At 43.0% G+C, this 27,293-nt stretch overlaps 4 protein-coding genes and 1 pseudogene across 4 annotated transcripts in view; 3 read left to right on the top strand and 2 right to left on the bottom strand.

Annotated features, from left to right (window-relative positions):
- The window catches only part of rnf151 (ring finger protein 151), a 4,360-nt gene extending 2,286 nt beyond the window's left edge, over positions 1–2,074 (top strand). Inside the window, exons 4-5 of the mRNA XM_030735434.1 lie at positions 1–259; positions 1,964–2,074. The exon at positions 1–259 is cut by the window's left edge and continues 283 nt beyond it. Coding sequence (XP_030591294.1) covers positions 1–185 — 185 coding nt within the window. The 3' untranslated portion in view covers positions 186–259; positions 1,964–2,074. The remainder of the gene's footprint in view (positions 260–1,963) is intronic.
- On the top strand, positions 2,036–4,161 carry rps2 (ribosomal protein S2). Its single transcript, XM_030735433.1, is given in 9 exon segments — positions 2,036–2,105; positions 2,390–2,527; positions 2,617–2,706; positions 3,066–3,081; positions 3,084–3,172; positions 3,262–3,453; positions 3,455–3,596; positions 3,862–3,953; positions 4,037–4,161. Coding segments are annotated over 8 exon segments (837 nt in total). The 5' UTR covers positions 2,036–2,105; positions 2,390–2,392; the 3' UTR covers positions 4,118–4,161.
- Positions 4,162–5,282: 1,121 nt separating this feature from the next.
- Positions 5,283–7,446, bottom strand: ndufb10 (NADH:ubiquinone oxidoreductase subunit B10). Its single transcript, XM_030735101.1, has 4 exons — positions 7,216–7,446; positions 6,823–6,961; positions 5,761–5,894; positions 5,283–5,429 (listed from the first exon to the last, which is right to left on the bottom strand). Exons 1-4 carry the CDS (start codon positions 7,361–7,363, stop codon positions 5,341–5,343), a joined length of 510 nt encoding a protein of 169 aa, XP_030590961.1. The 5' UTR covers positions 7,364–7,446; the 3' UTR covers positions 5,283–5,340.
- A 2,039-nt stretch (positions 7,447–9,485) lies between these two features.
- LOC115784436 (60S ribosomal protein L3-like) lies at positions 9,486–12,652 on the top strand. The gene is given in 14 exon segments (XM_030735647.1): positions 9,486–9,500; positions 9,676–9,868; positions 10,051–10,095; positions 10,098–10,218; positions 10,288–10,423; positions 11,098–11,154; positions 11,156–11,285; positions 11,373–11,533; positions 11,690–11,704; positions 11,706–11,775; positions 11,778–11,791; positions 11,942–12,037; positions 12,126–12,245; positions 12,390–12,652. Coding segments are annotated over 14 exon segments (1,263 nt in total). The 3' UTR covers positions 12,480–12,652.
- Positions 12,653–12,680: 28 nt separating this feature from the next.
- On the bottom strand, positions 12,681–26,906 carry LOC115784052 (testis-expressed protein 2-like; annotated as a pseudogene).
- Positions 26,907–27,293: the final 387 nt, after the last annotated feature.

The following is a 27,293-nucleotide window of genomic DNA, read 5'->3' on the forward strand; positions in this document are numbered from 1 at the left end:
TTGCCACCACCTTACAGCGGAAGATGAGGAGAATGCAGAGTACTATGGCCCACATGAAAAGGCAGATTGGGCTTATCTGTGAGAGTCTGGAGGTGATGGATGATCTGCACGAGGTGGAAGAGGAGGACCTTGGAGAGAGCAGTGGCAGCGCCAGTGGGACTCCAAGTAGCAGCAGCAGCTGCTGAGGGAGCGATTCAGTCACTGCTGCTGGTTGGGCTACTGCTGTGTATAAATTCTGCATGTGTTTATTACTTTGAAGGTGTGCATTTTTGAATATATATAGTGCTGTGAAAAAGTATGTGCCCTATTCCTCATTACTTTTCTTTTTTTTGCCACACTTACATGTTTCAGATCATCAAACCAATTTTAATATTAGACAAAGATAACCCAAGTAAATACAAAAATGCAGGTTTTAAATGAAGATTTCATTGATTAAGGGAAAAATACTATCCAAATCTACCTGGCACCAGCCACACCTGGGCCTGATTACTGCCAGACCTGCTGAATCAAGAAATCACTTAACTAGAATCTGGCTGACAAAGTGAAGCAGACTAAAAGATCTCAAAAAGGAACACATCATGTTACAATCTATAGAAACAAAGTCATTGACATCTATCAGTCTGGAAAGGGTTACCAAGCCATTTCAAAGGCTTTGGGACTCCAGTGAACCACAGTGAGAGTCATTATCCACAACTGGTGAAAACTTGAAACCGTGGTGAACCTTCCCAGGAGTAACCACCCTACCAACAGTAATCTAAGAAAACGTTGACGACTCATCCAGAAGGTCACAAAAGAACCCAGAACCACATCTAAAGAACTGCAAGCCCCGCTTGCCTCAGGTAAGATCAGAGTTCATGATTCAATAGTAAGAAAGAGACTGAGCAAAAATGGCATCTCACATCTGCCAAAACACCTCTTGGTGATCCCCAAGACGTCTGGGAAAATATTCCGTGGGCTGATGAGACAAAAGTTGAACTTTCTAGAAGGTTTGAGTCCCGTTACATCTGACATAAAACTAACACGTTTCATAAGAAGAACATCACACCAACAGTCACACATGATAGTGGTAGTGTGATGGTCTGGGGCTGTTTTGCTGTTTCAGGACCTGGATGCCTTTCCATAATTGATGGAACCATGAAGTTTTTGCCCTGAAGCTCAAGCAGCAGGACAATGATCCAAAACACATTAGCAAGTCCACCTCTGAATGGTTCCAAAAAAAAAAACAAAACAAAGCAAAATGAAGGTTTTCGCTCCAGACTTAAATCCTGTTGAAATGCTTTGGCATAACATTAAACAGGCCATTTAACGCTGGAAAACTCTCCAGTGTGGCTGAATTAAAAACAATTCTGCAAAGAAGAGTGGGCCAAAATTCCTCCACAGCAACGTGAAAGACTCTGACAGTTATCACAGACACGTGATTGCAGTTCTTGTTGCCAATGGTGGCACAACCAATTATACGGTATAGGTGGGCAGTTACTTTTTGGCCAGGGAGGTTTGGATAACTTTTTTCCCTTAATAAATGAAACATGATTTAAAAACTGCATTTTGTATTTCCTCAAATTATGTTTGTCTGATATTAAAATTAGTTTAATGATCTGGAACATGTACATGTGACAAATATGCAGAAAAAAAAAGATAGTTTGTCGCTTGGTTGCAGTGTATTTGCATATGTTTTGTAAAAAAGGTTTTAACTTTATATTGTTATAATTACTTGTACTGTTTTTTTTTAAGTGAGAATTGATGCAATACTTCACTTACATGTCATAGATGAAGTTAGGTTTTGTTTTTCTAAATGTTACTATATAGCACATTACTATATTTTACTAAAAAACAGAAAACAGAGCATTAAAGTGGTTGAAATACACAATTATAAAATCTTTCAGTAACAGATTAATTAAAATAACACATAAAATATATTTCAACAGAGTGGGAAATTTGTTTATTAACTGTTTTGTTTTTTTAGGACTTTGTGTACGAGAATATAAACCGTGCCTCGGTAGAGGCGGTAGTGAGCATGTTTTCTCGCAGAGGAAATCTCGCGATGACACTTTCAGATATAACCCGGCGGAACCGCTCACAGGCCTTCTTCCTGTTTTATCGATCACGTAAGTCTGTTGTGGTGGCTTTCACGCTACTTTATATCCTTAATAATCTTGCGCATCGTTCATCCAAACACACCAGAGCTGATTATAAAGTTACATATGAATATATTAAATTAAAATCCCGCACGTATTTAAAAACAGATTTGGACAAAAATGAAATATTTTTAGTCTTGTAGTATGAATGTGGCGGCGATGCTTTTGTTCTGTAAAGCTGGTTATTTTTTTGTTAAGCTCTCATGTTTAAGCGGATAAATTAGTGATCTTTTTGTTGTTGTCTTGTTCTGTAGCAAATGGCGGACGACGCCGGTGGTAGAGGAGGTTTTCGCGGAGGTTTTGGCGCAGGTGGCCGCGGTCGGGGCCGGGGACGCGGCAGAGGCCGAGGCAGGGGCCGCGGTGCCCGGGGCGGCAAGTCCGAGGACAAGGAGGTAGATCTTGTACTAATAAGTGTCTGAAACAACTATTTTATATTTCACGTATTTTTGTTTTTTACCTGAGATTCTCTTTCTTGTGTTAGTGGGTGCCAGTCACCAAACTGGGCCGCCTGGTTAAGGACATGAAGATCAAGTCCCTGGAGGAGATCTATCTGTACTCTCTGCCCATCAAGGTAAACACAGTGTACATCCATAAACCACCAGAGAGATTTTCTTTTACAAATGATAGCTAAAGGTCTGTTACTTTCAACCTTCGCCAAATCAGCTCTCAGCTCAATATCATGTTGTGTGTTGTCGGCACCAGTTTGCAGCTCATTTTTAAGCAGTACAACTACATATATTTGAAAAATGCTGGAGCCTGAAAGTTGCATTATGCTGGGAGGTATTGTAATAGCAGAACAATCTGATGTGAACTTTAAAATAGCTGAAGAAAATGTCCAGCTGCAGCTTTGTGTTGGAAAACGCACAATTTCTGTGGTGATAACAATTAATGCATAACCCTTATTTATTATTATCTCCCCCCCTCCTGAAGGAGTCTGAGATCATTGACTCTTCCTGGGTTCTGGTCTTAAAGATGAGGTGCTGAAGATCATGCCTGTCCAGAAGCAGACCAGGGCTGGTCAGCGCACCAGGTTCAAGGTGAGCATGGTTACCTCTGGAAATGTTTTTCTCTTGTTAATCAGCATTGTCTAAATGTAATACTTTGTGCCTTTGCTTCTTGTTTACAGGCCTTTGTTGCCATCGGTGACTACAATGGCCACGTGGGCCTGGGGGTGAAGTGCTCAAAGGAGGTGGCCACAGCCATCCGTGGGGCCATCATCCTGGCCAAGCTGTCCATCGTCCCTGTCAGAAGGGGTTACTGGGGTAACAAGATTGGCAAACCCCACACCGTGCCCTGCAAGGTGACTGGCCGCTGCGGTTTCTGTCTTGGTGCGCCTCATCCCGGCCCCCAGTGGTACCGGCATCGTGTCTGCTCCTGTGCCCAAGAAGCTGCTCATGATGGCTGGTATCGACGACTGCTACACCTCTGCCAGGGGCTGCACCGCCACCCTCGGCAACTTTGGTAAGATTCTTCTGGGGTTGCGATCTGTATGCCGTTTCTGGGTTTCTCCTTGCTCTGCTCAGCTCCACCTCGACAGTGGGTGTAGTTGTCGTCAAAGGAGAGAAAGAATTGAGTACTGCACGGGAGAAATACATTTTGGTTGTCTTCTGTTACCGTTTTGCTATGTACTCAACATTTTTCCCCAACATGACTATAACACTTTATGTTGAAGCTCTGTGCTATACAAACTCACTAAATTTTATTTTTTTTTTAATTCCTTCCTCAGCTAAGGCCACCTTTGATGCAATCTCCAAGACTTACAGCTACCTGACCCCTGATCTGTGGAAGGAGACAGTCTTCACAAAGTCTCCCTACCAGGTCCGTACAGAGGCAGGATGAGCAGTTTATTTTTATAATGTTAGGTTTATGTGTGTAACCAGACTTTCTGCTTTTTGTTACAGGAGTTCACTGACCATCTGGCCAAGACTCACACCAGGGTGTCAGTGCAGAGGGGCCAGACTGTGCAGCCTCCTGCCTCCTAAACTTTTTGTATAGGGAATCGTTGAATAAACGTTCTGAAACACCACTTCCTCTGTATTGTGTTGTGCTTTACTCACAAAATTGATTTTTGGAGCCAAAATGTGCTGAAACCAGTAATTGAACCAATTTGGCACAAGTGATTTGTCATGTGTGGTGGACAATAAGAAAATGGTTTGCATCGGTTACTGAAGTCGCACTAATTAATGGTAATATCAAGAGGATTTAGCTAATCAAAAGTACGTTGATGCTAAAACCTTAAGGACTGTTGTTTGGAACAGCAGATCTCAGAATGGGGAGATGAGTACAACCAAGGGAAAATATGGAATAAAATTCATTTCTGAAATGGGGCCAAAATTAATTGTCAAAGTTTTACAGCCACTGTTTTGGAGCCCTGACCACCACTTAACAGTGATTATTTGAACATTTTCACAAAATCCAAGTGAATGTGATCTGTTGGAAGTAGGTGAAAGAGCCTGGGGAGGTGGATTTATGCTCTGGAAAGAGGAATGAAAGAAGGAAGACAATACATGTGAATGAAAAAGGTGAAGCTGCGAGGAGTAGAGGTAGTGATGGTGAGAGTCTAAGTACCAGGGGGCAACCACGAATAAGCGGGAAAGAGTGCAATCAGGGTGGAGATGAGTGTCAAGGGTGATGTAACAGGATAGTGAAAGGGAAAATTTACAAGATGAAGAGATCTGCTATGATATATAGTTAGGAGACAGTGGCACAAATAAAAGGAGGCAGAGTTGAAGATGCTCAGATTTTTCATTGGGAGTGAAATGGACATAATCACCAGGAAAATGAGTACATTAGAGGGACCACTCAGGTAGAGCTGGTTGGAGGCTGAGAGGGTTTGAACGTGTGCAGAGGAGGGACAGTGGGCAAGGATGATACACATGAAGCATCGAGACAGGAGAGAGAAGATTCGTGAGTGTAGTGAAGCAGGACGTGCACAGGGATGGTGTGACAGAAGAGCATACTAGGAATAGGGTGAGCTGGAGGCAGATGATCAGCTGTGGCGACTGCTGAAAGATGAAGTATGGTCTAATGCCACTCACAGGTCACTGCCTTAGTGATAGAAGAGCATTTGGAGGACTTAAAAGATCAGTGTTGGAATTTAGTTACGCTAACTTTCTTGTAGCAAGACACTCAAGCACAAGTAAAAACTTGTGATTTAACATATACTTTATTTTACAATTATTACATAGGACAGAGAGAGGGGTTCTTAAGCACTCTGGGCCTGAGCTGCCATCATTCGCTCTTTTTGCTTCATTAGACATTTCCTCGCAGTGGCGTTAGCTCCCAGGTCTCCATCTATAAAGACGCAGGTTGAGAATTAAACGCATGAAGCAGCTGTGCAGCAACACAGGAAAATCAGGAAATCACAGTTTGGAAGAACCAAAACCTCCTTTACACAAAACACAAAAGCAGATTGAAAAATTCAAAGCTGCAGAATTTCTTTGTTGATAAATTTAGTGTGCAATAACTCAGAGCTATAAATTAAAAAAAAAAAAAAAAGATTTCAGCCCTATAACAAACTGTTGCAAAATTTACGCTTGTAAAATTATTTGCTTGAATACTGACTGAATACTTTTATTCCTAATAAACTGTACATGTCTAAGCTCCTACACGGCGCAGTCCTTACAGCGTGACAGGAAGTTCTTCGTCACCTCGTTGAACTGCTGAATTTCCTTGGCACAGTTCTGCTGGTAGCTGTGTCCTTCTCTCTGCTGGCAGGCCCTCAGGCGCTCTGGATCAAGTCCACGATCTCCTGATCCACTTACTGAGGGGCAAGAGAGCAACACAAGGTGATTCTCATTTCCGAAATGAAGCTTCACAAACATCGCCATCCCTAAAGCCAGGGGTTTAAAGGGCACAATTACTACTGTCTGCCTCACAAGTGTATAATTAAATACTACTGCAAAAAGACCCTACTAATAAATTGAATACTGCACAAATATTTGGTTCATATTTCAAAACCACAGGGTTAAGCTCTTTTTAACAGTGTAAACATTTGGAAACTGGTAGTTTAAATATTTTTGCATGATGCTGCCACCACCATGCTTCACTGCATAATTTGTATTAGCCAGACATAATGCTGGGATATCTACCCAGTTAAATCTTTTGCTTCATGCTGTCAGTCATTTAAAAGCAACAGGACAAACTCAAAGAAGACTGTCTGTATCCTATCGCTCAATGTGACTTCCATCTAGCAAAGCTGAGTCTGTTTTGGGTTTGTGGTAGCCTAGTTAAAGAAGATGGTATGAATTTATAGCATAAGCTCAGATATTGCGTTCATTCCCAAGACCTCAGACATTGCCCATGGTACTGATCAAATCTGGAATGATGCTATCGATATTAACGATTATTGCAATATGCTATTATTTTTGCACTTACAGTGTGTGCATGTGTGAGATGCTGTGTTTGCTCCGGTAATACGTGCAGTAAAGGGTCCAAAAACAATAACAGCCTATCAGATTTGTTACGCCTGTGCCTCCAGTACAGACACATATTCAGTACTATTAAAGCAAAATGATGCACTTAGATACCTTTCTAAAACCAATTTCAGTTGGTTAAGTCTAGTTTTTTCTTTGCCATCATACATTACTGAGCACAGACTGGCAGGGGGAAGAAAGCATTCTTGTAAAAAGTGAAGGAGTGTGAATACATTTTGAATCTACCTTACACATCGCCACCTATTACTTACTAGTCTCTCTTCCACTGCATCTGTGCCTCATAGTAGCAGGGGAAATCTCCCTCCTCACACTCAGTCAGGTCAGGAACACGGCGGAACTTCTGGTGGTAGTACACGGTCTTGTTTTTAGCACGAATGCTGTCAACAGCATCTGGGTGAGGAAGGAAACAATTCAAGCTGAGTAGGTTGTACTACTGCTAGCATAAACACCTCACTAACATCGCAGTTACACGGCAAAACCTGACCTTTATTAGCACAGAACAAAGCCTTATAACCGATTCAGGTTTAACTACTTCAATTTAAGCAACATTACCACTTTAAATAAACCAGCACGCGTATACAGTATCCCCAGTTCATATGCTTTGTTGCTGAGCTATTTTGTTAGCCTGGTTAGCTTCCAGTTACCTCTAAATGTGGTGACGGGCAGGTCCACGGAGTAATAGAAGAGTTTAGACAAGATCAGAGCTGGGTTTGGCAGTGCCGTTTGTTTGTCTATAACCGGAGTCTGCCGAGGAGGCTCTGGGTATGCTCCTTTATCGTAGTCTGCGGGCATTTTTTGCCTTAAAAAACCAAGACTTATAAAAATCCAACAGTTCGACCTCGACTGGTCTCCTTCGAGCGGAGCGCATGCGCAGGAAAGCAACATAATGGCGAAATAGAGGTCAACAAATTAAAGTATCTGAATGTCGCTAGGGCAGCCTTTATTATTAAATTAGAATTATTACAAATAATATACTTAAAGGAAAACTTGGAACTAGCCCACTGCAGTTTTCTTAAGATATGAAGGTCGAAGGGTAAAGTCGCAGGTTGAACTGTTGTACCATTTAGTTACAGTAGGTGGAGGCAGAGAGCTGACTATGAAAACTTACAGTACAGTACAGTGCAAAAGTCTTGAGCCACCCCTCTTAGGTGCAGCGATTTATTGAAACACGTGCAAACATACATTGAAATACAGTATATAAGGCAAAAACAGAATCTGTACAATTCTTAAGTGCTTGAAAGTCAAAATTTGGCATGACTGCCTGTGAAGAATAAGCCTGAACTCTCGTAGGCAGCTTTCTTGTCATTTCTTTAAGTAGTCTTCAGGAATAGTTCTCCAGGCTTCTTGAAGGATATTCAAAGCTCTTCTTTGGATGTTGTCTCCCTTTTCTTCTGTTCTCTGTTAAGATGATCCCACACTGCTTCAATAATGTTGAAAAATGAAATCAGAGACGTTCCAGGTAGTATTACATGGTGGATCAAAATCTGACATTTCTGTGTTCATAAAGCCATCAGTTCTGACAAGATACTCAGCACCACTGACTGAAATGCAGTCCTAAACCATAGCAGAGCCTCCACTGTGTTTTGCAGATGGCTGTAGACACTCACTGCTGTACCTCTCTCCCGACCTCCTCTGTAAATAATAAGGATGATTTGAACCAAAAAAAATTCAAATTTGTAGTCATCACTCCAGTTCTTGTGTAATTTGGCATACCTCAGCCTTTTCACCCCGTTTCCCTTCCTTAATAACAGCTTCTTGACAGCCACTTTTTGAATTAGATCATTTCAGCAAACTGAAGGGCCAGATCCATTTTTCTTGTGTGTCAGGTCTTTCCTGGTTTTTTTCCTATTTCTTAAGGACATGAATTTCAGAAAAAGACCCTCAGAAAGCTTGGAGAACAAGAAAGCCTGTAAAATATGAAAAATGCGGAGTGGCTCCAGACTTTTGCACAGTACTGTAGGTGCACTTTATTTGTAAATGATAGAATAACACAACAGAAGTAGTCATCAGTATCGTGCATGTTTTCACACACCAGAGGGGGAGAAAGTAACAATTCATTAGTGTGGTGTGGCCCCAGGCTGAAGAGACTAAATCTGTGCAGGTCAACGCTGGTCACATGACAATGGAAACCTTCTTCTTTTCTCTCTCTCTCTTCCTTTCTTGGTTGTATGGTTCCTGTCCACTAGGCCTCCCCACCACCTCAGACCTCTGACTTTTACCCTTTTCCCTCCTCCTATCTTGTCAGGACTTGGCAGAGTTTGCCTTGTTTGAAAGTGAATACGTCTCCTCATCTGGGCCAAACACCAAATTAGAGCCTGTGTATCATCTTATGTATGAGAAACCATCAGCACTGGTTTCGCTCTCTTTCTAGCTCTCGCTGGGACAGTGCGCAGACATGGTCAGTGCTCCTTGTGTTTTTGGTTCCTTTCTTCTTTAAGGGATAGTTAAATTTGTACTTATTTTTTTTGTCTGTCTTTGCCGTCTACATGTGTGCATGTGTGTGTGTGATGTGTACCACGTTGTTGAGCCATTTGGATTGATAAGAGTAGATGAAGCACACTGAAATCCAGTATAATGGCTACCCTTAGGAGACCACATGGAACACTGAAATGGTGACTCCTCTATTCTATAACAAGACACCGCCCTCTAAATTTTCTTGATTTTGATTGGATTTCTGAATGACATAAAATATGAAATAGAAATTGAGGGAAGCAGAAGCACATGGCCTGAATAGAAAAGCAACAGAATGGAAGATCATGGAGATGGCTTTTTTTTGTTCTGCTTTGGATTACAACTTAATACTATTTAAAAAAAAAACACACAATTAATGACGACATATGATACAAAAAAATACAGGGAATAAATTATTTTCATGTGCAAATGTGTGCCACATCTTTAGTATAAAGTGATACAGATGTCGCATTCCAGTGTACACATCTGGCCCTCACTGGACATCAGTTTATGTTGTAGGCTGGCAGTGTGTTTACAACCTGACAAATAACCAAAGGGTGTTAACTGTAAAAATTAAAGTAACATTAAATACCCTAGGGTTATCAAATGTCATCAATACGTGTTTGCACCAACTTTTCTGTTGTGGCTTTCAGTCTCATCGCAAATTCCATGCTCCTCGCCACGGGCACATGGGGTTCCTGCCTCACAAGCGAAGCAAGAAGCACAGAGGGAGGGTGCGTTCATGGCCCAAAGATGACCCCAGCCATCCTGTCCACCTCACTGCCTTCCTGGGATACAAAGCGGGCATGACCCACACGCTGAGAGAGGTGCACCGCACTGGCCTCAGTATGTAAATCTATACTTTGCAACATAGATGCATGGGAGACTTTCAAAAATCTGTTCTAATTTCTACTATATGCCATTCAGTTTATAACCCCCTCCACCCCGCTGTTTACCTGCTGCATGCTTCTCTGAGTTGAATCTGACAGTTTTCCTAGCAGGATCTTCCTCCTTGTGTCTCCGATTAGAGCAAGCAAAGCGAGAAGAAGTTGAGGCAGTTACCATCATCGAGACTCGCCTGTCATTGTGGTGGGGGTTGTGGGATACATCAAAACGATCCGTGGTTTGCGCTCCCTGAAAACCATCTTTGCTGAGCACCTGAGTGATGAGTGCAAGCGCAGATTTTATAAAAACTGGTATGAGTGTGTAATCATTTAAGGCTCCTCCGTGTGTAGAAGTAATTGACCCCACACTCTGTGCTTCAGGTATAAGAGCAAGAAGAAAGCCTTCACCAAGTATGCTAAGAAGTGGCAGGATGAGACGGGAAAGAAACAGCTTGACAAAGATTTCAGTGCTATGAAGAAATACTGTTCAGTCATCAGGGTTATTGTTCACTCCCAGGTAGGCTCTTATTTTGATGCTACATCATGCTGAGACTGACTAAAAATTATCACCCTTTATCCACCTTAGCACATATCAGCTCTAATATGGCCTTGTATCATGTCGTTCTGATTTCACTGGCTACTGTAATCATTGACAGCTATTCACTACATCTTCTCTTAAATCTGCCCCTTGAAAGGGCAGAGGTGTCAGAGTTATTCAACTGCCCACACGCAACATAGACAAAAGCCTCCAAATCCCAAATCCCTCATGGCTGTCGGTAGCTGGACAGCTCTGACTACAGCGCTCACTCTGTGGGGAGTGCTGGAGGGCAGTTTCAAATAGCAGTTTATAAATAATTTTCATGGGGTAAGTCCACTCACAAAGTCTTCGCCTTTATGTTGGCAGTATGAAGGCAAAGATCAGCCAAGATTAAGTACTGAACAGTCATGCTAAGATCAGCACATATAGCAAAACATGAAAATGCACATTTAAGCAGCAGAGTTGTTTCTAGTGACTGTTTTAACATCTGAGAGTTCAAACATGGCCACCTGCTGAATAATAAATCTAATTATAGCAACTTGAAAGCAAGATGCTTTCAGCCTCCATACCAAAACAACAATAGTTTTTCTAGACTTGGGAGCTGCTTTTGTTTGCAGCTCATGGGCTTCACTAATGAGTTCATCTGTCTCCAGATGCGACTGTTGCCCTTAAGGCAGAAAAAAGCTCACATCATGGAGGTGCAGCTAAATGGGGGGTACCATCTCAGATAAGGTAGACTGGGCAAAGGAGCATCTGGAGCAGGCTGTGCCCGTATCTGCAGTCTTCTACCAGGATGAGATGATTGATGTCATTGGTGTCACCAAGGGTCACGGCTTCAAAGGTAGGAAATATGCTGTGCACAGGCATCGAAAGGTTCTAAGAATTAATAGTAAGATCAGACCATGATTTTTGTTCTTTGGGTTGGTAGGCGTGACAAGCCGTTGGCACACAAAGAAACTCCCACGGAAGACTCACAAGGGTCTGAGGAAGGTGGCTTGTATTGGAGCCTGGCATCCTGCCCGTGTCGGCTTTACCGTAGCTCGTGCTGGTCAGAAAGGCTATAATCACCGTACTGAGATCAATAAGAAGGTTGATAGCTTTAAGAACTTATTTGTGCACATCTAGTCACATTTCTAAAGAATGCTCCCTGATTGTTTAAATATCTCTCCAAATAAGTTGTATTATGCATTATCTATAATAAGTTTTCAATCATTGAGGTCTTGATGTCCTCATTTCTGTCCTTAGATCTACCGTATTGGTAGGGGGTGTTCACATCCAGGACGGAAAAGTGATCCGGAACAATGCCTCTACTAACTATGACATCACCCAGAAACCATTACTCCTATGGTACTCCCACCTTTATATGACAAAATGATATTGGGAATGAAGTTTTCTTGTATCTGCAGTGTTTGCATTTTATATATTGAATAATAGGGTGAGATAGTTAACCTTATTATTTTATTTTATCTTTATCCTTCTCTGAATCTTGTCTTGTAGGGAGGCTTTCCCCGCTATGGTGAAGTGAATAATGGACTATGTCATGGTGAAGGCTGCGTTGTTGGGGCTAAGAAACGTGTCCTCACCCTCCGAAAGGTAGCGTGAATTTAAAAGTCTTCAGACCAAACAGGGCAACACTTGTGTAAGTGTACTATTTAACATTTCTGACTGCTCCTCTTCACAGTCTTTACTCACGCACACATCGCGCAAGTCTAAGGAAACCATTGAGCTCAAGTTCATTGACACCACTTCCAAATTTGGCCATGGGCACTTCCAAACTCCCCAGGAGAAGAGGGCATTTATGGTGAGTGTGGAAAGAAAACTGGATGAATAGACAAAGCTGAATACCAGGAAGTGAGGGGTCAAATTTTCCAATATCCAGTGATGACATAAACAGTTTGTAATTATTTTGCACTATTTTAATTCTCGACCTCTGGTTTACCTGCAGGGACCGTTGAAGAAAGACACCCGTAAGACACTGCCAGATCCTCTGCCAGAGGAGGGCCTTGAAAAGAGTGGGATTATACTCTATAGATAATAAAACTGTGTAAATTATACTTGACTGTCTTAGCTGTGTTTTGTGTTTTAACTCTATTATCTTTATATTTCTATTCAACAAGGAACACGTATAGAAAGTTTTGATTAAATTCTTATTCTTCCCTGATGGATGGATGCATGGATGGATTGGTAGGTAGATGATAGTTGGCTCAAACAGCATTCTCTTAAAAAAAAAAAAAAAGAGAGGTCAATACACTTCAATTTTTGTGCAGTTAGATTTTGTTTTTTTCAGCATTTTAAAAAGGTCAGTAACTTCAGAAATTCACAGTAGGGGGCCACTGCAGCATAATTCCCACAGCCACAAGGTCACTGCTGAGCTCAGCGAGGCTTCAGGAGACATCTGTCCTGCGCTGGTAACAGAGAACCCACTCAGGATACACACCAAGCTGGTACCCAGCTGCAGCAGCCTCTGAATCCATAAAGATCAGGACAATAGCTGAACATCAGCTTTTTTGCCTAAACATCTGAGGCATCAGCAGCTACTACTCTGACAGATACTCTGAGACTCCATGGAAGAATGTTGGGATGAGGAATGGATTGAGGAATGGTGGGATGTGGGTGGGTTTTCCAGTCCTGATGTCATGAGGGGCAGATATAGATCATCCATGTTGGGCATGACAAACACTTTCTGTTGAGAGATGAAGGACAACCACAACACATTTAATAATTAATGGAATCATAGACACAGAAAATGCAGAAACTTTCCACGCTTGATATGAATCTGTCAGAAAACACACCGTATGAATTATTAATCAGAATCATCCTGGTGCCATGTGGGCAAATCGAAAACACCGATGAACTGACCTGGAACTCACACTGCAGTTTTTTCTCGATCCACTCAGTGACATGGGTGAAGGTGACTTCCCGCTCCCCCAGCATGGACGCACATGAAGATCTAACCTGGGAGGCACCCGGAACTGTACCTGAAAGAGAGCAGCTATCAGCAAGGACACAAACATGTGTGTGTGCATATATATATATAAAAATTCAAAAATGGAATTTGCATTGAATTTATTTTTAGGAATTAAATTACATAAATGCCAAGAGAGCAAGGAGAGTCAGTACCATATCCTATCAGTAGGAGGGAGGAGGGATATTGATGGCCAGAGTTCCAGAGAGCTCCAGGACCTCAACGCTCAGCATGAGGGGCATATTGGAGACCTCAGCTATCTTCTTCCTGATGTACTCATTCTCTGTGGCTTTCTGGAAGTATTTGGACTTTGCTATCTTATCCACGAATCTCAAGATTTTCCTGCTTGTGCTACCACCTGTGTGCCTGTAGAGGAAAAGGACAAAGGGACACAAAGCAAACATCTACTGCCAACAGGGAATTTTTTTTACTCTTTGTTTGTGATGAACTACCTGATCTGGGCATTAGGTGACTATACTGTACCTCTGCTTTACATGCCCAGAGTTTTAAAAATGTTACATAGTTTATAAATTTGAAGAAGAAGAAATCCGCACTCCTTCATATTGGTTGATGAAATTTTTTTTATCAATAAGTTTAAGACAAAGTTCATTGTCAGACCAGAGTGTTCTGCACTGACTGATTTGTCTTGAAATTTCAAGCATGTTCAATGTCTGGGTGTCACCTAGTATAACATCACATGTTTTCCATTAGCCGTCAAAGTCTTCACATGTCCAGTAATATAGAAATGATCTTATTTACTTCAGATTCTTGGCTTGTAAACTATTCGAGTCTGTGACCTGAGAGGTGCATCTGGCCCTTCAGCTGATTCATCCACTGTTGGAAGGATGGCTGTCAAGAAGCCAATCTTAAGGAAGGGAAATGGAAAGAAAAGGCTGAGATATGGAAAATTACACAAGAACTGGACTGAAAATCTGTGTCAGTCAGTCTTATAGAGTGATGAATCCAAATTTGAAGTTTTTGGGTTCAAATTGTCAATATGTACAGAGGAGGTTATGAGAGAGGTACAGCAGTGAGTGTCTACAGCAATCTGCAAAACACAGCAGAGGCTCTGACGTGGCTTCGGGCTGCATTTCAGCCAGTGGTGTTTGGAGATCTTGTCAGAACTGATGAAATTATAAAAGCAGAAAAGTCAGATTTTAATCCATCATGCAACACCATTGGTGCGATTGGTAGCAGCTAAATTTTCCAGCATGACAATGATCCCAAACAAACACACTGCCAATGCAGTAAAATCATACCTGGATAGAAAAACACACAATGGAACACTATCAGTCATGGATTGGCCTCCCCGGAGCCCGAACCTCAACATTATTGAAGCAGTGTGGGATCATCTTGACAGAGAACAGAACAAAAGGCAGAAACATCCACAGAAGAGCTTTGAATGTCCTTCAAGAAGCCTGGAGAACTATTCCTGAAGACTACTTAAAGAAATGAGAAGAGAGCTGCCAAAGAGAGTTCAGGCTGTGTTGAAGAATAAAGGAATAAAGGTGCTCATACTACATATTGACTTTCAAGCTCGTTAGAATTGTACAGTCTGTTTTGCCTAATATATACTGTATTTCAATGTATGTTTACACCTGTTCAAAAAATCACTGCACCTATTTCTCAAAATATTAAATTATATTTCAGAAAAATATAAAGAAATTAAGTCCGGCTCAAGACTTTTGCATAGTACTCATTAAATCCATGTTATTTTTATCTCTGCAGTAAAGGATAACAGTTAAGTTTTTCATTTACCCCTCAGCTGCTGCTGCAGTGCTCTTGTCTCCCACAGATCCCTGTAGCTCAGATGGGGGGACCTCCTCTTCATCAGATGACCCTGCACTGGATGACTCTTCATCACTGTCAGCCAATATACACAGCTTCGGCGGCTTAGAGCTAAAAAAACAAAACAAAACAAAACAAAACACCAGCTCTAGTTATTATATCAAACTGCTGAGCGTAGAAAACACATTTCTTCTCATACACTGAAATGCTGAAATGCGTCTCACCCCACTTGCTGGGTCTCTGGTACACTGTGAGCCTCATCCTCTCCCTCTTTACCCAGCTTACACAGGTTCATCTTGGTCTCCAGGGTCATCTGAAGGCAGCCTGTGTACACCAACTCTAGCTGTAGCCATAGGCCTTGGGGATCAAGGTGTAGAGAGAGAGAAAAAAAAGGAAAGGCTTAAGGCTTACAGCAGCTGAATTCTTAATTAGTTCAAAACCCTGAGTTTGGTTTGGCGACTGAGCCAACATCTCTTCTTAATCCAGTTTGGCACAGTGTTGAGACAGGAGGAACATTAGACTGTCAGATCATAGCTTTGGCTTGTTATTGTTGGTTGAGGATAGCTCGGGCTAAGAGGATTGCTAATCGCTTCAGTGGGAGACAATGGAAAGCTTTTAGGGCAGGCATGACAAACCAAACTCTGTAATGAAACAAATGAGATCTTGGCCTGTATTCACAGCAGGAATGTGACGGAGAAGGAGATCTGCGTATACACTGTTAAGTAACCCTTGTGTCTGGCTACTCCTTTTGTGCAGTAAAATAAAAAAGTACTTGACAAATGAAGCATATAAATACAACCATAGTCTACCTCTGGAGTCCAGTGTAGGTTTGGATGTGCTAAGGATATGAGGTAGGCAGGTGCCCATGTCCAGATCAGCCAGAGTCAGCTCGTTCATGAAGTATGGCAGCTATAATGAGACAAACAAAGCCTTTTATTAGTCGGTATGGAGTAGTCATGTCAGTCACAGAAACCATAAAAACCAATCTGCCAAAAGTAGAGAGTACTGTGTGTGTGTGTGTGTGTGTGTGTGTGTGTGTGTGTGTGTGTGTGTGTGTGTGTGTGTGTGTGTGTGTGTGTGTGTGTGTGTAAGAGAGAAAAAAAAAGAAGGTGTGGGTCATAGAAGAGTGCACAAAATGAGTAATGAGATGCTGCAGGACCAGTGCTCCGCTAAGCACTCCCAGCCATTGCCCTGGAAGCCAGAGGGAGTGCATTATCAGCAGGCTCTCTGTCTCTCTCTCTAACACACACACACAAACACACACACACACACACACACACACACACACACACAGGAGAACTGCAGTGCTGATGCACCTAATGTCATGTATTTTGACCTTTGACCTGACATTCAGACTATAAACCTCTGTCCTACAGTTTATTTAGTATCCATCTCTTTAAGAAGCCACATCATTAGTCACTGTGACACTGCTGATGCTGTGGTATCTGACTAAGCTTGAAAAATAAATTACATTTCCAACTGCCTTGTGCCAACTGCTAACTTTTTGTGATCCATGAAAGACAACACAGAATGGGCAACAAATGAAAGGAAAACACTGAACTCTCAACCTGTACAGTGGATCGGTTTCCTAGGGAAGTACACTACAGCTGTGAAGCATTGCAACACTCATAGTGACATGCAGGGGCTAAACAGATGATTTTTTGTGTTTGTTTTTCCTTTAGTTTGACCAAAAAAAAAAAAACAAACGAAAAACTAATCTATACACATTCTCATCCACCCTCACCTTGATCTTGCTGAGTTTCTTCTGGATTTTGTGCGCCACCTGATCGGCCCAGTATTTCTCCCGGAGAAAGTCCCAGAAGATTCTTCCCACCAGACAGTTAACCCAGGTGGGCTGGCCCTCTGCAGAGGATTCTCCTGGCTCATTATCTGGACCAGCCTCAGCTCCAACTTGACCTCTGGAACCAAGCTCTTCAGTCTGAATCTGTGGAGAATAAAAAAAGAAAAAGAACCATATATATATATATATATATATAATTATATATATATATATATATATATATAATATATATATTCAGCAGTAAAGCCACCTACTAGGACTGAGAAACAAAATACACATTCTCACTATCTTCTATAATTTACCCAGCGTTCATATCCTCTGCACTAAGTACTCTAAACATCTGAACAGACTGTCCCTCTATGGGGTTCCAATCCCAAACCCCCCATTAAAAGCTCTGGCAGGTATGTTCCAGTCAATGAGTAACTATTTATATTTTTCCAGCCAGGTGATATCTGATACTGCTGAATACTAAAATTTGGTCCAGTTAGCGGAGCTGTATTAGCTGACTCAGCATGCTGGACAAAGCTAATTTGAGTTTGAGCTGGTATTAATCAGCTCTGATCAGTGGGAGTTACCATGACATAGGAAGATAAATAGGGCTGGAAAAACATTGCTATTCTGCTCATAATGGAAAGAGAAACTACAATGGAGACTTTAAAGTTTACATCACTTCGAGTGATGTGAGATGCTGGATCGAACGCTGAATAAAAGTGTTGTTCACTGACCTTCATGCAAGTCGTGGGGCTTCCCTTGTCACTGTGGCAGGGGCTGGGGGTGGGATTGCAACTTTCTGAGCCCATCAGCTGACTCATGTAGGTGCTGTAGTCCAATAGGGTTCTTGCTTTCATTGCTCCTGGGAAATCGGGCAGCTCCTCTGTGCTTTCTTTAACAGCCTCTCCACCACTTTGTGTTTCTGTGCAACACATTTGGGAGCAGAGAGTTGGTGAATCTATAGATAATGCCGAAAGAATTATAGAAAAAGTTAAATTTGGCATTTAGTAATTTCTACTATATGTATTTTTAATGCAAAGACATGATATTTCCGCGCAACATATAGCATTACCAGCAGCAGAATTGCTTCATAACACTCAGTCAAGACATCTTCTTACCTATGTTTCCCTCATTGCTCACACTGCTCTGGGCTCCAGCTCTGGAGGCAGACAGGAAGTGTTGAAACCACTCCTCCTTCTCTCTCCCGGTGCGGCCAAACAGATAGAGGGTGACGGGAAACTGGTGGTCGGGGTCTGTGTGCTTTTCTGCCCTTTCTTCTTCATTCTCCTGCCCGTCAACCAGGCTTTCCTCCCCTACCTCCCCCTCAGCCAGAGTGATGCAGATTGGGTACTTCCTGTTCCACACCCTCTTACGAGCCAAACCAGGAGGCACCAGAGACACCTGATGTAAAAATATGGAAGATGGATTTAGATTCGGCAAAAGAGTCCTTTTGTTTTTTCCTTTTTGTTTTTTTAGTGTTCATTTTATTTCCATTCATCTGCATTTATACAACATGCTCAAAAGAGATACTGGCAACATTGAACACTAAATGAGCTGTATCTACGCATCATTGAGCAGCAGACAGCCCACCCTGATGCTTTTCTCATCTTGGCTGACGATTTCAACCATGCAGACCCAAGGAGCATGTTTCCAAAAACATACAAACACATAGACTTTCCAACTAGAGGAAACAATACACTGGACCAAGTTTACACTACCATGAGAGGAGCTTACAAGGCCCTTCCCCTCCCCAACATTGGTGCCTCTGATCACATCAGTATTCTACTAATGCCAGCATACAGACCACTGGTTAAAGTCACCAAACCAGTCTGCAAGCAGGTACGAGTGTGGCCGGATGGGTCTTCAGAAGCACTTCAGGACTGTTTCAACACCACGGATTGGAATATGTTTAAAGAAGCTGCTACCAAAAACAACACCACAGATATTCAGGAGTACTCAGATACATCTGTTCATACATCACCAAGTGTATTGACGATGTAACTGACCTCAAGTCCATCACAGTTTGGGCAAATCAAAAGCCATGGCTGACAGGAAAGGTCCACAGACTCCTGAGAGCCAGGAACTCTGCCTTCGCAGCAGGAGATCAGGCGGGCCTGAGGATAGCCAGAAACAACCTATCCTGGGGCATTAGGAAGGCCAAGAAGCAGTATTCCAGGAAGCTCATCGGTTCAGTGACAGCAAGAATGCACAGAGTCTGTGGCAGGGAATACACACCATCACAGACTACAAGCCAGCTCCACAAACCTGTGACAGCACAACCTCTATGCTGAACAAGCTGAACAACTTCTTTTCTCGGTTCAAGGCATACAATAGCACACCTGCACAGAAATCCTCCACCTCTCCCAGTGACCAGGTGCTGACACTGTCCCCAGACAGTGTAAGGTGATCATTCAGCAAGATCAACGCCCGGAAAGCTACTGGTCCTGATAACATACCTGGCCGTGTGCTGAGGGACTGTGCTTGGGAACTTGCAGCTGTCTTCATGGATATCTTTAACATCTTGCTGAGTCAGGCCATCGTCCCCACCTGCTTCAAAAATACTACCATCATCCCTGTCCCAAAGAAGGTATCACCCTCCTGCCTAAATGACTACCATCCGGTGGCACTCGCCCCCATCCCAATGAAGTGCTTTGAACGGCTAGTCATTAAACATCAAATCCATCCTCCCTGCCTCCCTGGACCCTTTCCAGTTTGCATATTGGCCTAATCGCTCGACCAATGATGCGATCTCCGCCGCCCTCCACACAGCCCTCATACATCTAGACACCAAGGACTCTTATGTCAGAATGCTGTTCATTGACTTCAGCTTGGCATTCAACACCATCATCCCCCAACAGCTCATTCTTAAACTGGACAGTCTAGGGCTGAACACCTCACTGTGTAACTGGCTGTTAGACTTCCTGACTGGGAGGCCACAGGCAGTACGGGTTGGCAGTAATACATCCAGCACCATCACACTGAACACTGGGGCCCCCCAAGGATGTGTGCTGAGCCCCCTTCTATTCACCCTGCTGACACACGACAGCACACCATCATACAGCTCCAACTACTTCTTCAGGTTTGCCAATGATACGACTGTGGTGGGTCTCATCAACAACAACGATGAGACAGAATACAGGAATGAGGTGAGCCGCCTGGCCCTGTGGTGTGGACTCAACAATCTCTCTCTGAACGTGGAGAAGACAAAAGAGATTGTTGTGGACTTCAGGAAGATGCACACCCAGCATGCTCCTCTGACCATTAACGGCACTACTGTGAAGAGAGTGAGCAGCACCAAATTCCTGGGAGTGCACGTCTCAGAGGACCTGTCGTGGAGCAAGAACACAACATCACTGGCCAAAAAGGCTCACCAGCGCCTCTACTTTCTCCGCAAGCTGAGAACAGCTGGAGCTCCAACCCCCATCATGTGCACCTTCTGCAGAGGTGCATCGAGAGTGTCCTGACTAGCTGCATCACGGTGTGGTCTGGCGCATGTACCACATCCTGCCGTAAGACTCTCCAGCACATCGTGAGAACAGCTGAGGAGATTGTTGGCACCTCTTTTCCCTCGCTACAAGACCTACACAATACCCGCCTCACTCGGAAAGCCCTCTGCATGGCGGGAGATCCTGCACATCCACTGAATGCTGCCATCAGGGAGGAGACTGCGGAGTCTCCGGGCTCGAACCATCAGACTGAGGGACAGCTCCGTTCATCAGGCAGTCAGGATGCTTAACTCTCTGCCTGCTCTGCCCCCCCCCCCCCCCCCCCCCTTACTGAACACACAAACTTTAACACATTTTCACATAACATATTTCACACTACTGTTTATAATTGCACTACTGTTACATTTACACTACTGGCTATACTTACAATACTGTTTATAGTAGCATCAGCCTTAATACACAGCATTATGTCACTTTACTGTCAATATCAGGGTCTCCATATATATGCTGTGTACATCCACTTTATTCATTGCATATGCCACTTATCCAGATATCAACGCCAGGACCGCTACACTTATATATATACTTTTATACCTATATATTTATACTGCTATATTTTACAATTTAGGATAGTACTGTATTTTTCTTATTTATTTATTATGCTAATATTTATTGATGGTTAGTTACGGTTTATTGTTGCACCAAGGGTCTGAGAGTAATGGAATTTTGATCCTGTGTATGTCCTGTACATATTGCAGATTCGACAATAAAGTTGACTTTGACTTTGACTTGAAAGCACTGCCATGCACAGTATGTTAACTTTATTCTGTTACCATACAGGGAGGTACTTTAGCCTGCTTTGGTGGGCAAATTAGATAGTGGAGAGGTCAGGTTTATTCGCTTCAGTTATACCCTTCTGGTCTTTCACCTCCGTGTTAGATGACAAAGTGGGTGCAGAGAGACGAGAGCGAAGGGTTCAGGTGAGAGGTCACCTTGACAGGCCTGCTTTTTCACAGACAAACTGACCTTACAGTTAACCAGCTGGTAAGCACATGAACGGAGAAACGCGCCTTTGTAGGGTGTCTCATCGAAAGCTGCCCACCGGGGGATGTTGGCACGTGGGTATTCTAGTTGCAGCCGGCTGCCCTCCAGCGTGACATAGACAGAGTGTGTGATGGAGGGGTGGAAAGTCTCAGGGTCATAGTTGTGCATCTCATTCATCCAGCCCTGAAATTAAATAAAAAAGGTGTTTAATTGAAAGGGTTAGAATTCATGCAGAAATCTGGGCAGCCATAAATCACTTTACATTTTCTTGGTAAAACTGAAGTATATTTATAGCTGTATTGAGGCTCCATTTAGGTGCATTTAACTAAGCGTTAATGTGTGAATGTTAAATATGCCAACTGAGGCAAAAATTGTACTGAGGCAAATTAGATCCACACTGAGTGGCGCAAACTGTGACAAACAGCTCAGCAGGAGGGGTAACATGAGCCATGGCACAATACAACTCTCATTTAACACCGTGGATGAGTCTAGACTATTGTTTGCTGTTAGTAGCTCCTCTATCCTTACAAACTTTGCCTCTTTGTGATCTTTCTCAGTCTCATTGTTATATTCATAGTGACACAGAAGTGCTTTGAGGAAGCTATTATCTTTCATGCCGAATATTCTGAGCCCAAGGGCTGCTTTTAAAGTGCCCATTAATAGCACTATCTTTCTTCAATGCTATATGATGTCTCACACTCCTGCTGATGTTTGATATTTTCATCTCTCTTCCAGCAAAACAAACACTTGAGCATTTCCATGTAGCCAAAATTAGCAACAGGAAAACAGAAAGGGAGCAGCTGCAGAGGCTATTTGCATACAGAGCCAGACTGGAGTGTGCAATAACCACAACAACTCCTTTAGGGCTGTATGTGAGTTAAATGCCAACAATGGTAATAGTAAAATGCAGATGTTTAGCAGGGATAAGAGCATCATCACAATCTTTAGCATGTTAACGGTTAACAAAGCACAGCAAAGGCAGGTGGAAAGTGCATTAATAGAGATTAATTATTAAGGATACCCCCCCCCAGAAAACAGCTGTCCTCTTGGGTACCTGTCTCCTTGTTCTGTAACACTTACACTGAATAAAGATTAGAGCTAACATCTGGATATAAACTTGCATGTCAGCACAAAATTCTGTCTACTTCATATCTACTTCTCTCGCTTCTTTAAACTGTGATTTTTTTTTTACTAATTTATTACCTCTAGGTTTGTAGATTTGCAAGATTTCCATCCAGTGGATTTAGGTTCATGGCACTGGCTCTGCTATGGTCTCCTTTTGGCAGCTGAGCGTTGTGGGGCAAACATGAACACCAATACCAAACCCAGCATAAAGCCACATGCAACCCCCACAGACAGACCGGTCACATAGGGAGGAAGAGGCAATACAAAGAAACCATAAGCAAGAAGACCCACAGGAAAGAGCCAGTGAAGAGGCAAAGATGAGCCCGGCACTGTTACTCGACACTGGGGTAAGTTCTATGATGTGTCCCTCTGGAGCTGCTCTGGTGCTCTACTACCTGAATCACATCCCCATAGGTGCAGATTTCCAAATGTTTGCTCTCTGCTGTGTGTGTGGTGTTCTGGGAGGAGGAGGATTTTATTAATGAATCCTTTTGGAGTCGCCTGGCAGGAGTGTCACACACCCCTTTGTGCTCTATGTCAGTCCTCCTTCGGCACCTGAGGCCTGCTTCGTCACTGCTTCCATCTCTTCCACCAGTGCTGTGGGAGGCTGGTGAGTCTCCTGCACCAGAAGTCCTCCCCTGCTTGGGGCTTCCAGAGCTTTCATCCCCCATAATCTTACTTTAGCATGCTCAGTGGATCCTGCATGGCCTCTGAGAACCTTCCTCCGTGTTCCTCCAGCTCAGCGATGAGCGAACTGCCCCGCGGCTCTGTGGGAGACATGCTGCCTGTGGAGGGAGGTGAAACCCACGAGTTCATTCTCATCCATTGCTCCTGTTCAGGCCTGGCCTCGGGATCTTTGGATATGTAAGCTGCTTAAAAGGATGCAAATGTAGCTTAGAGTCAGACTTGGAAAGGTTGACCTCTGGTTACTATTCTACACGGCGGGAGATCTCTGTGCTCAGAGACTTGACCAGACTAAGAAGAGGCTTGCCTCTTAGTGAGCTGCTCTCCCTTGGCTCCAGATCCGTGGAGGAAGATTTCACTAGGCTGGTGGTGACAAGCAAATCTGCTGATGATGCTGACAAATCAGCTAAAGAGCCTGGGAAGAGGGGGAGTAGGCAGGAAGATGGGCTGGGAGCGCTGGCTTGGCTGAGGTCCAAGTTAATCCACAAATTGGGCTCAGGTCGAACTATCCCCAGTTGTTGTTTGTCCTTTGGAAAAGGCCACAGAAGGACCCTCCTCATGGGCGGTCAAGGCTGAAGATCAGCTTGCTCTCCTCCATGATGGCTGTTAATGAGGAGCTAAGATGAGGATCTGGTCAAACACATGGAGCTATAGTCCTCCAAGACATGAATGCATAGGAGACTGCAATTGCATGTAGACTTGGAAAAGCCTTCTCAGGGTGGGTGTAGTCCATTATGTTGGACCCTGAAAAATATAGAGCAGTTTTATTATTTTTTAGTAACAGCAAAAATATTGAACATTAAGCCTCTGCTGCTCTGACTTTCCCTCTTCAAAACCTTTAAAAGGTTGTCTCCCCTTTCCCTTCTCCTCTCTGAACCTTCACCTTTGTTTTCAACTAGTCCTCTGTGGGCATAAAGGAAACTAGGATTCACTTTGTGCTGTCAGTTCACATAAAGTTGAGTCTAGGATAGGGAGAGGGTGGACGAGTGGTTTGTTTCTGGAAAGGAGTTATTAGCACAAATGGTGGTTAATCCGAAATTAGATGCTGCATTCCGCTCCATTAGCCCATTAGACGGTTCATGCCTATTAAGACATTAGTCTTGCTTTAATGATGCTCTGAAAGATGCCCAGAACAACAGCAGACTTCTCCTACAGTGGAGTTTTTTTTTCACCATCATCAGCTACTTTTTTCCAACCAGTATCTAGTTTGCCTTGAAAGCAACAACAATAAAATACTCCTTTCAGAAACCAGGTCTTTAAATGCATGTGGATCTATAGCAACCTTTTAATCGATCATAAACATGCATGATGTCGGGCAGACTGCAACAGCCCTAATTCACTGAGAGTCAGCACATCCAGTAATCTTCCTCGTTAAAGAAGCTTTATGACAGGGAGCTAACTCACACAGGGCACAAAGTGCAATTAATGAATGAGTCAGTTTCAGATGCATAAGTGCACCGTAATAAACTAAGAAAAGTGCCAACCAACCCAATTTTCAGAGATCAGTTACCATGTTGCTTTGGGTGCCACCATATCTCTCTCTGTCTCTGCACACTGCTCATAAGGTAAGATATTAATTTTAGCATCAAGCTGCTGGGCCGTTTGTCAAATCTAATTAACCAAAAGTGCTGCTCTGCGAGTGCTTAAGCTGCTCCAGACAGTACTGCATTACCCTAATCAATCTCCACTTGGAAGTCAATTTGGATCGGTTCGTGCTGACAGGGGGTGGAAAACCTCTGCTGCTCAGTGGAATATGGAGTCAGCAGGGAATTGGCAGCTTTCCAGTCAGGACTGTGGATGCAATTTTGCACAAGAGTGAGAAACTGTAACCCTCAGAGGACTGGAGACAATGATTTGGGCAAGCTCAAACCCACTGTTCTTCTTGGTTTGTGATTTGGGAGTGGAAGTAGATGGAAGCAGATATTCCTCTTGAAAACTGAAGAATTGGGAAGTAGCTAAAATTAGATACCACACGCCAACATTTATTCTGTTGCAGGAGAGGAAAAAATCAGCAGAAAATAAGAGCTGTGATTATAGTTCAAAGGAAATATGCTTAATGCTCTCATTTTGTAACAGAAAGCAAATGCAAAAAAAACTGGGACAGCCATAATAATTTTTTCATCACCATTGCTTAGTTTATTGACTATGCTCTCAAATTAATATTGCTGTTTTCAGCCAACCAGCTATCAAAATAATTGGCAGATGATAACTGAAAATGCCTCCCTGCATTAAGAAGCTGTCAACATTTTCTGGATTTTTGCATTTTGTATTCACGCTATTCTACATGTCAAAGCACAATGTCTCATCTTATTTGCACTACATGCAAACACTGGGGTCCCCGAACTTTACACTCATGACTCTCTGCATATGGCTGAGATGACAATAAAGTTCACTTTGACTTTGAAAGTGATATTAAATGTTGTGCATTTGCTTATAAAGGTATATTCTTTCAATCAGCAAACAGTAGCATACGAGTCAGAACGGAGTGATGTGGAAAGGGAAAAATGATGGCACCAGCAGAGAGTCCCACTTTTATCCCTGACGTCAACACGGTTTTGAATTCTGCCAAAGTGTCATGTCTCTGCAGCTCTGTCCTCTTTGGCCTTTTTATCCTGGATTAAGGGGAAGGGAATCGGATTGAAGAGGAGACAAAATAATATTTAAAATATAATATTTTATCACAAAGATTTAATTCATAACAGAATTAGATTGGATTGTTGCCTGGGATCATTTAAGGACTCACCCTAGCGATTGGCATCACACATGCACAGAGAGGCAGGACTTGTATTTCCATGCCATCCTTGTGCTTCTTAATCTTGCGCCCACTTGACCATGGTGACTGACACATTTGGCACTGGGTTGTGTTTGTTTGGGTATCACATGGTAAGTATTAGTGGACCTGAACTGAAGCAAGTTATTAAGAGTATCTCTGGAGTTAAAAATGGTTGTTTCTAACACACACCCCAAAAATAAGTTATTAATTTATTTTTTTGTCTTCAACCCCCCCCCCCCCCCCCCCCAAAAAGAAAAAAAAATAGGCAGAGCAATTTCAAAAGGCACCAAACTCATCAGTGCATGATCAGTGTGAGAAGATCAATCAGTTTTTTTAGAGAATAGAGGCACCTATTCTCTATTCTCTGCATGGACAGCAATAAAAGCAAAATGCCAAAAAAAACTGCTTTAATTAAATAAAAACTGTAATACAGAATTACTTACCTAAATCGGGCTTGTTTGATCATCTGCCCCCTCTGATAGATCACTGGCAGAGGTTGGGTGAAGTCCAGAGTAATTATTTATCTATTTATTTATTGATTGCAGAAATGTGCTTCAAGCGCAGGCTGCAGTGATCAGTCTGGATGTGCTGCAGAGTGCGTGCGCTGCACGCGGGAACGCACGCCACCCACCCCAGCTGCCGCAGGAATCAAATACTCACTCAACTTCACTCACATCATCTTCGTTGCGAGAATCATCCAAACTCCCCAGAACAAACGACTCGCTTTTAAATGCGCAGTTCAGCTTTGCGAGACAAACGCGCCAGCGGCGTTGCCACGGCTCGCCATCGACATTTCCGTTCGCTTCCGCCGGCGTCAGGCTGACACAGATAAATGTGATTATTGGTGTCCTGGCTGCAGACTGGACCAAACTGTAATCCGGATTAGATTTGAGAGGCCAACAGTTGGCGGAGTGACTCCTCCTCTCTGCTCTACCCTCAGCGTCAAAACAGAGCCTGAGCTCAACTCTCTCGCTCCCACGCCGCAGCCCTGCTGTACGCAGACTTATGTAATTACGCGCATTTAAAAATTCACGCAAGGATTACTGTTCAAAAGTGTGCGCGTTAAGCGCCAGAATGCGTTTATACCAATCGAGCTAATACTGAGGCGCTTCTGACATCTGTGCGTGCAAACAGGATACTTTTCAGGACTCCCGTGTAATGAAATGATTCTTAGTCTACTAATTACTTAATGGACCTATAGTCTCTCCCATCATTGACACTTCATTTTAAAA

The sequence above is a fragment of the Archocentrus centrarchus genome, chromosome 8 (genome assembly GCF_007364275.1).
Source record: "Archocentrus centrarchus isolate MPI-CPG fArcCen1 chromosome 8, fArcCen1, whole genome shotgun sequence".
Taxonomy (NCBI): domain Eukaryota; kingdom Metazoa; phylum Chordata; class Actinopteri; order Cichliformes; family Cichlidae; genus Archocentrus; species Archocentrus centrarchus.

Coding starts and splice junctions, on each gene's coding strand:
- ndufb10 (XM_030735101.1), bottom strand. CDS start 7,363: ATGCCCGCAGACTACGATAAAGGAGCATACCCAGAGCCTCCTCGGCAG. Junction 5,895..6,822: donor ATGCAGTGGAAGAGAGACTA/GTAAGTAATAGG, acceptor CCCCTCAGTAAG/TGGATCAGGAGATCGTGGAC. Junction 5,430..5,760: donor GAAGAACTTCCTGTCACGCT/GTAAGGACTGCG, acceptor GCGTCTTTATAG/ATGGAGACCTGGGAGCTAAC.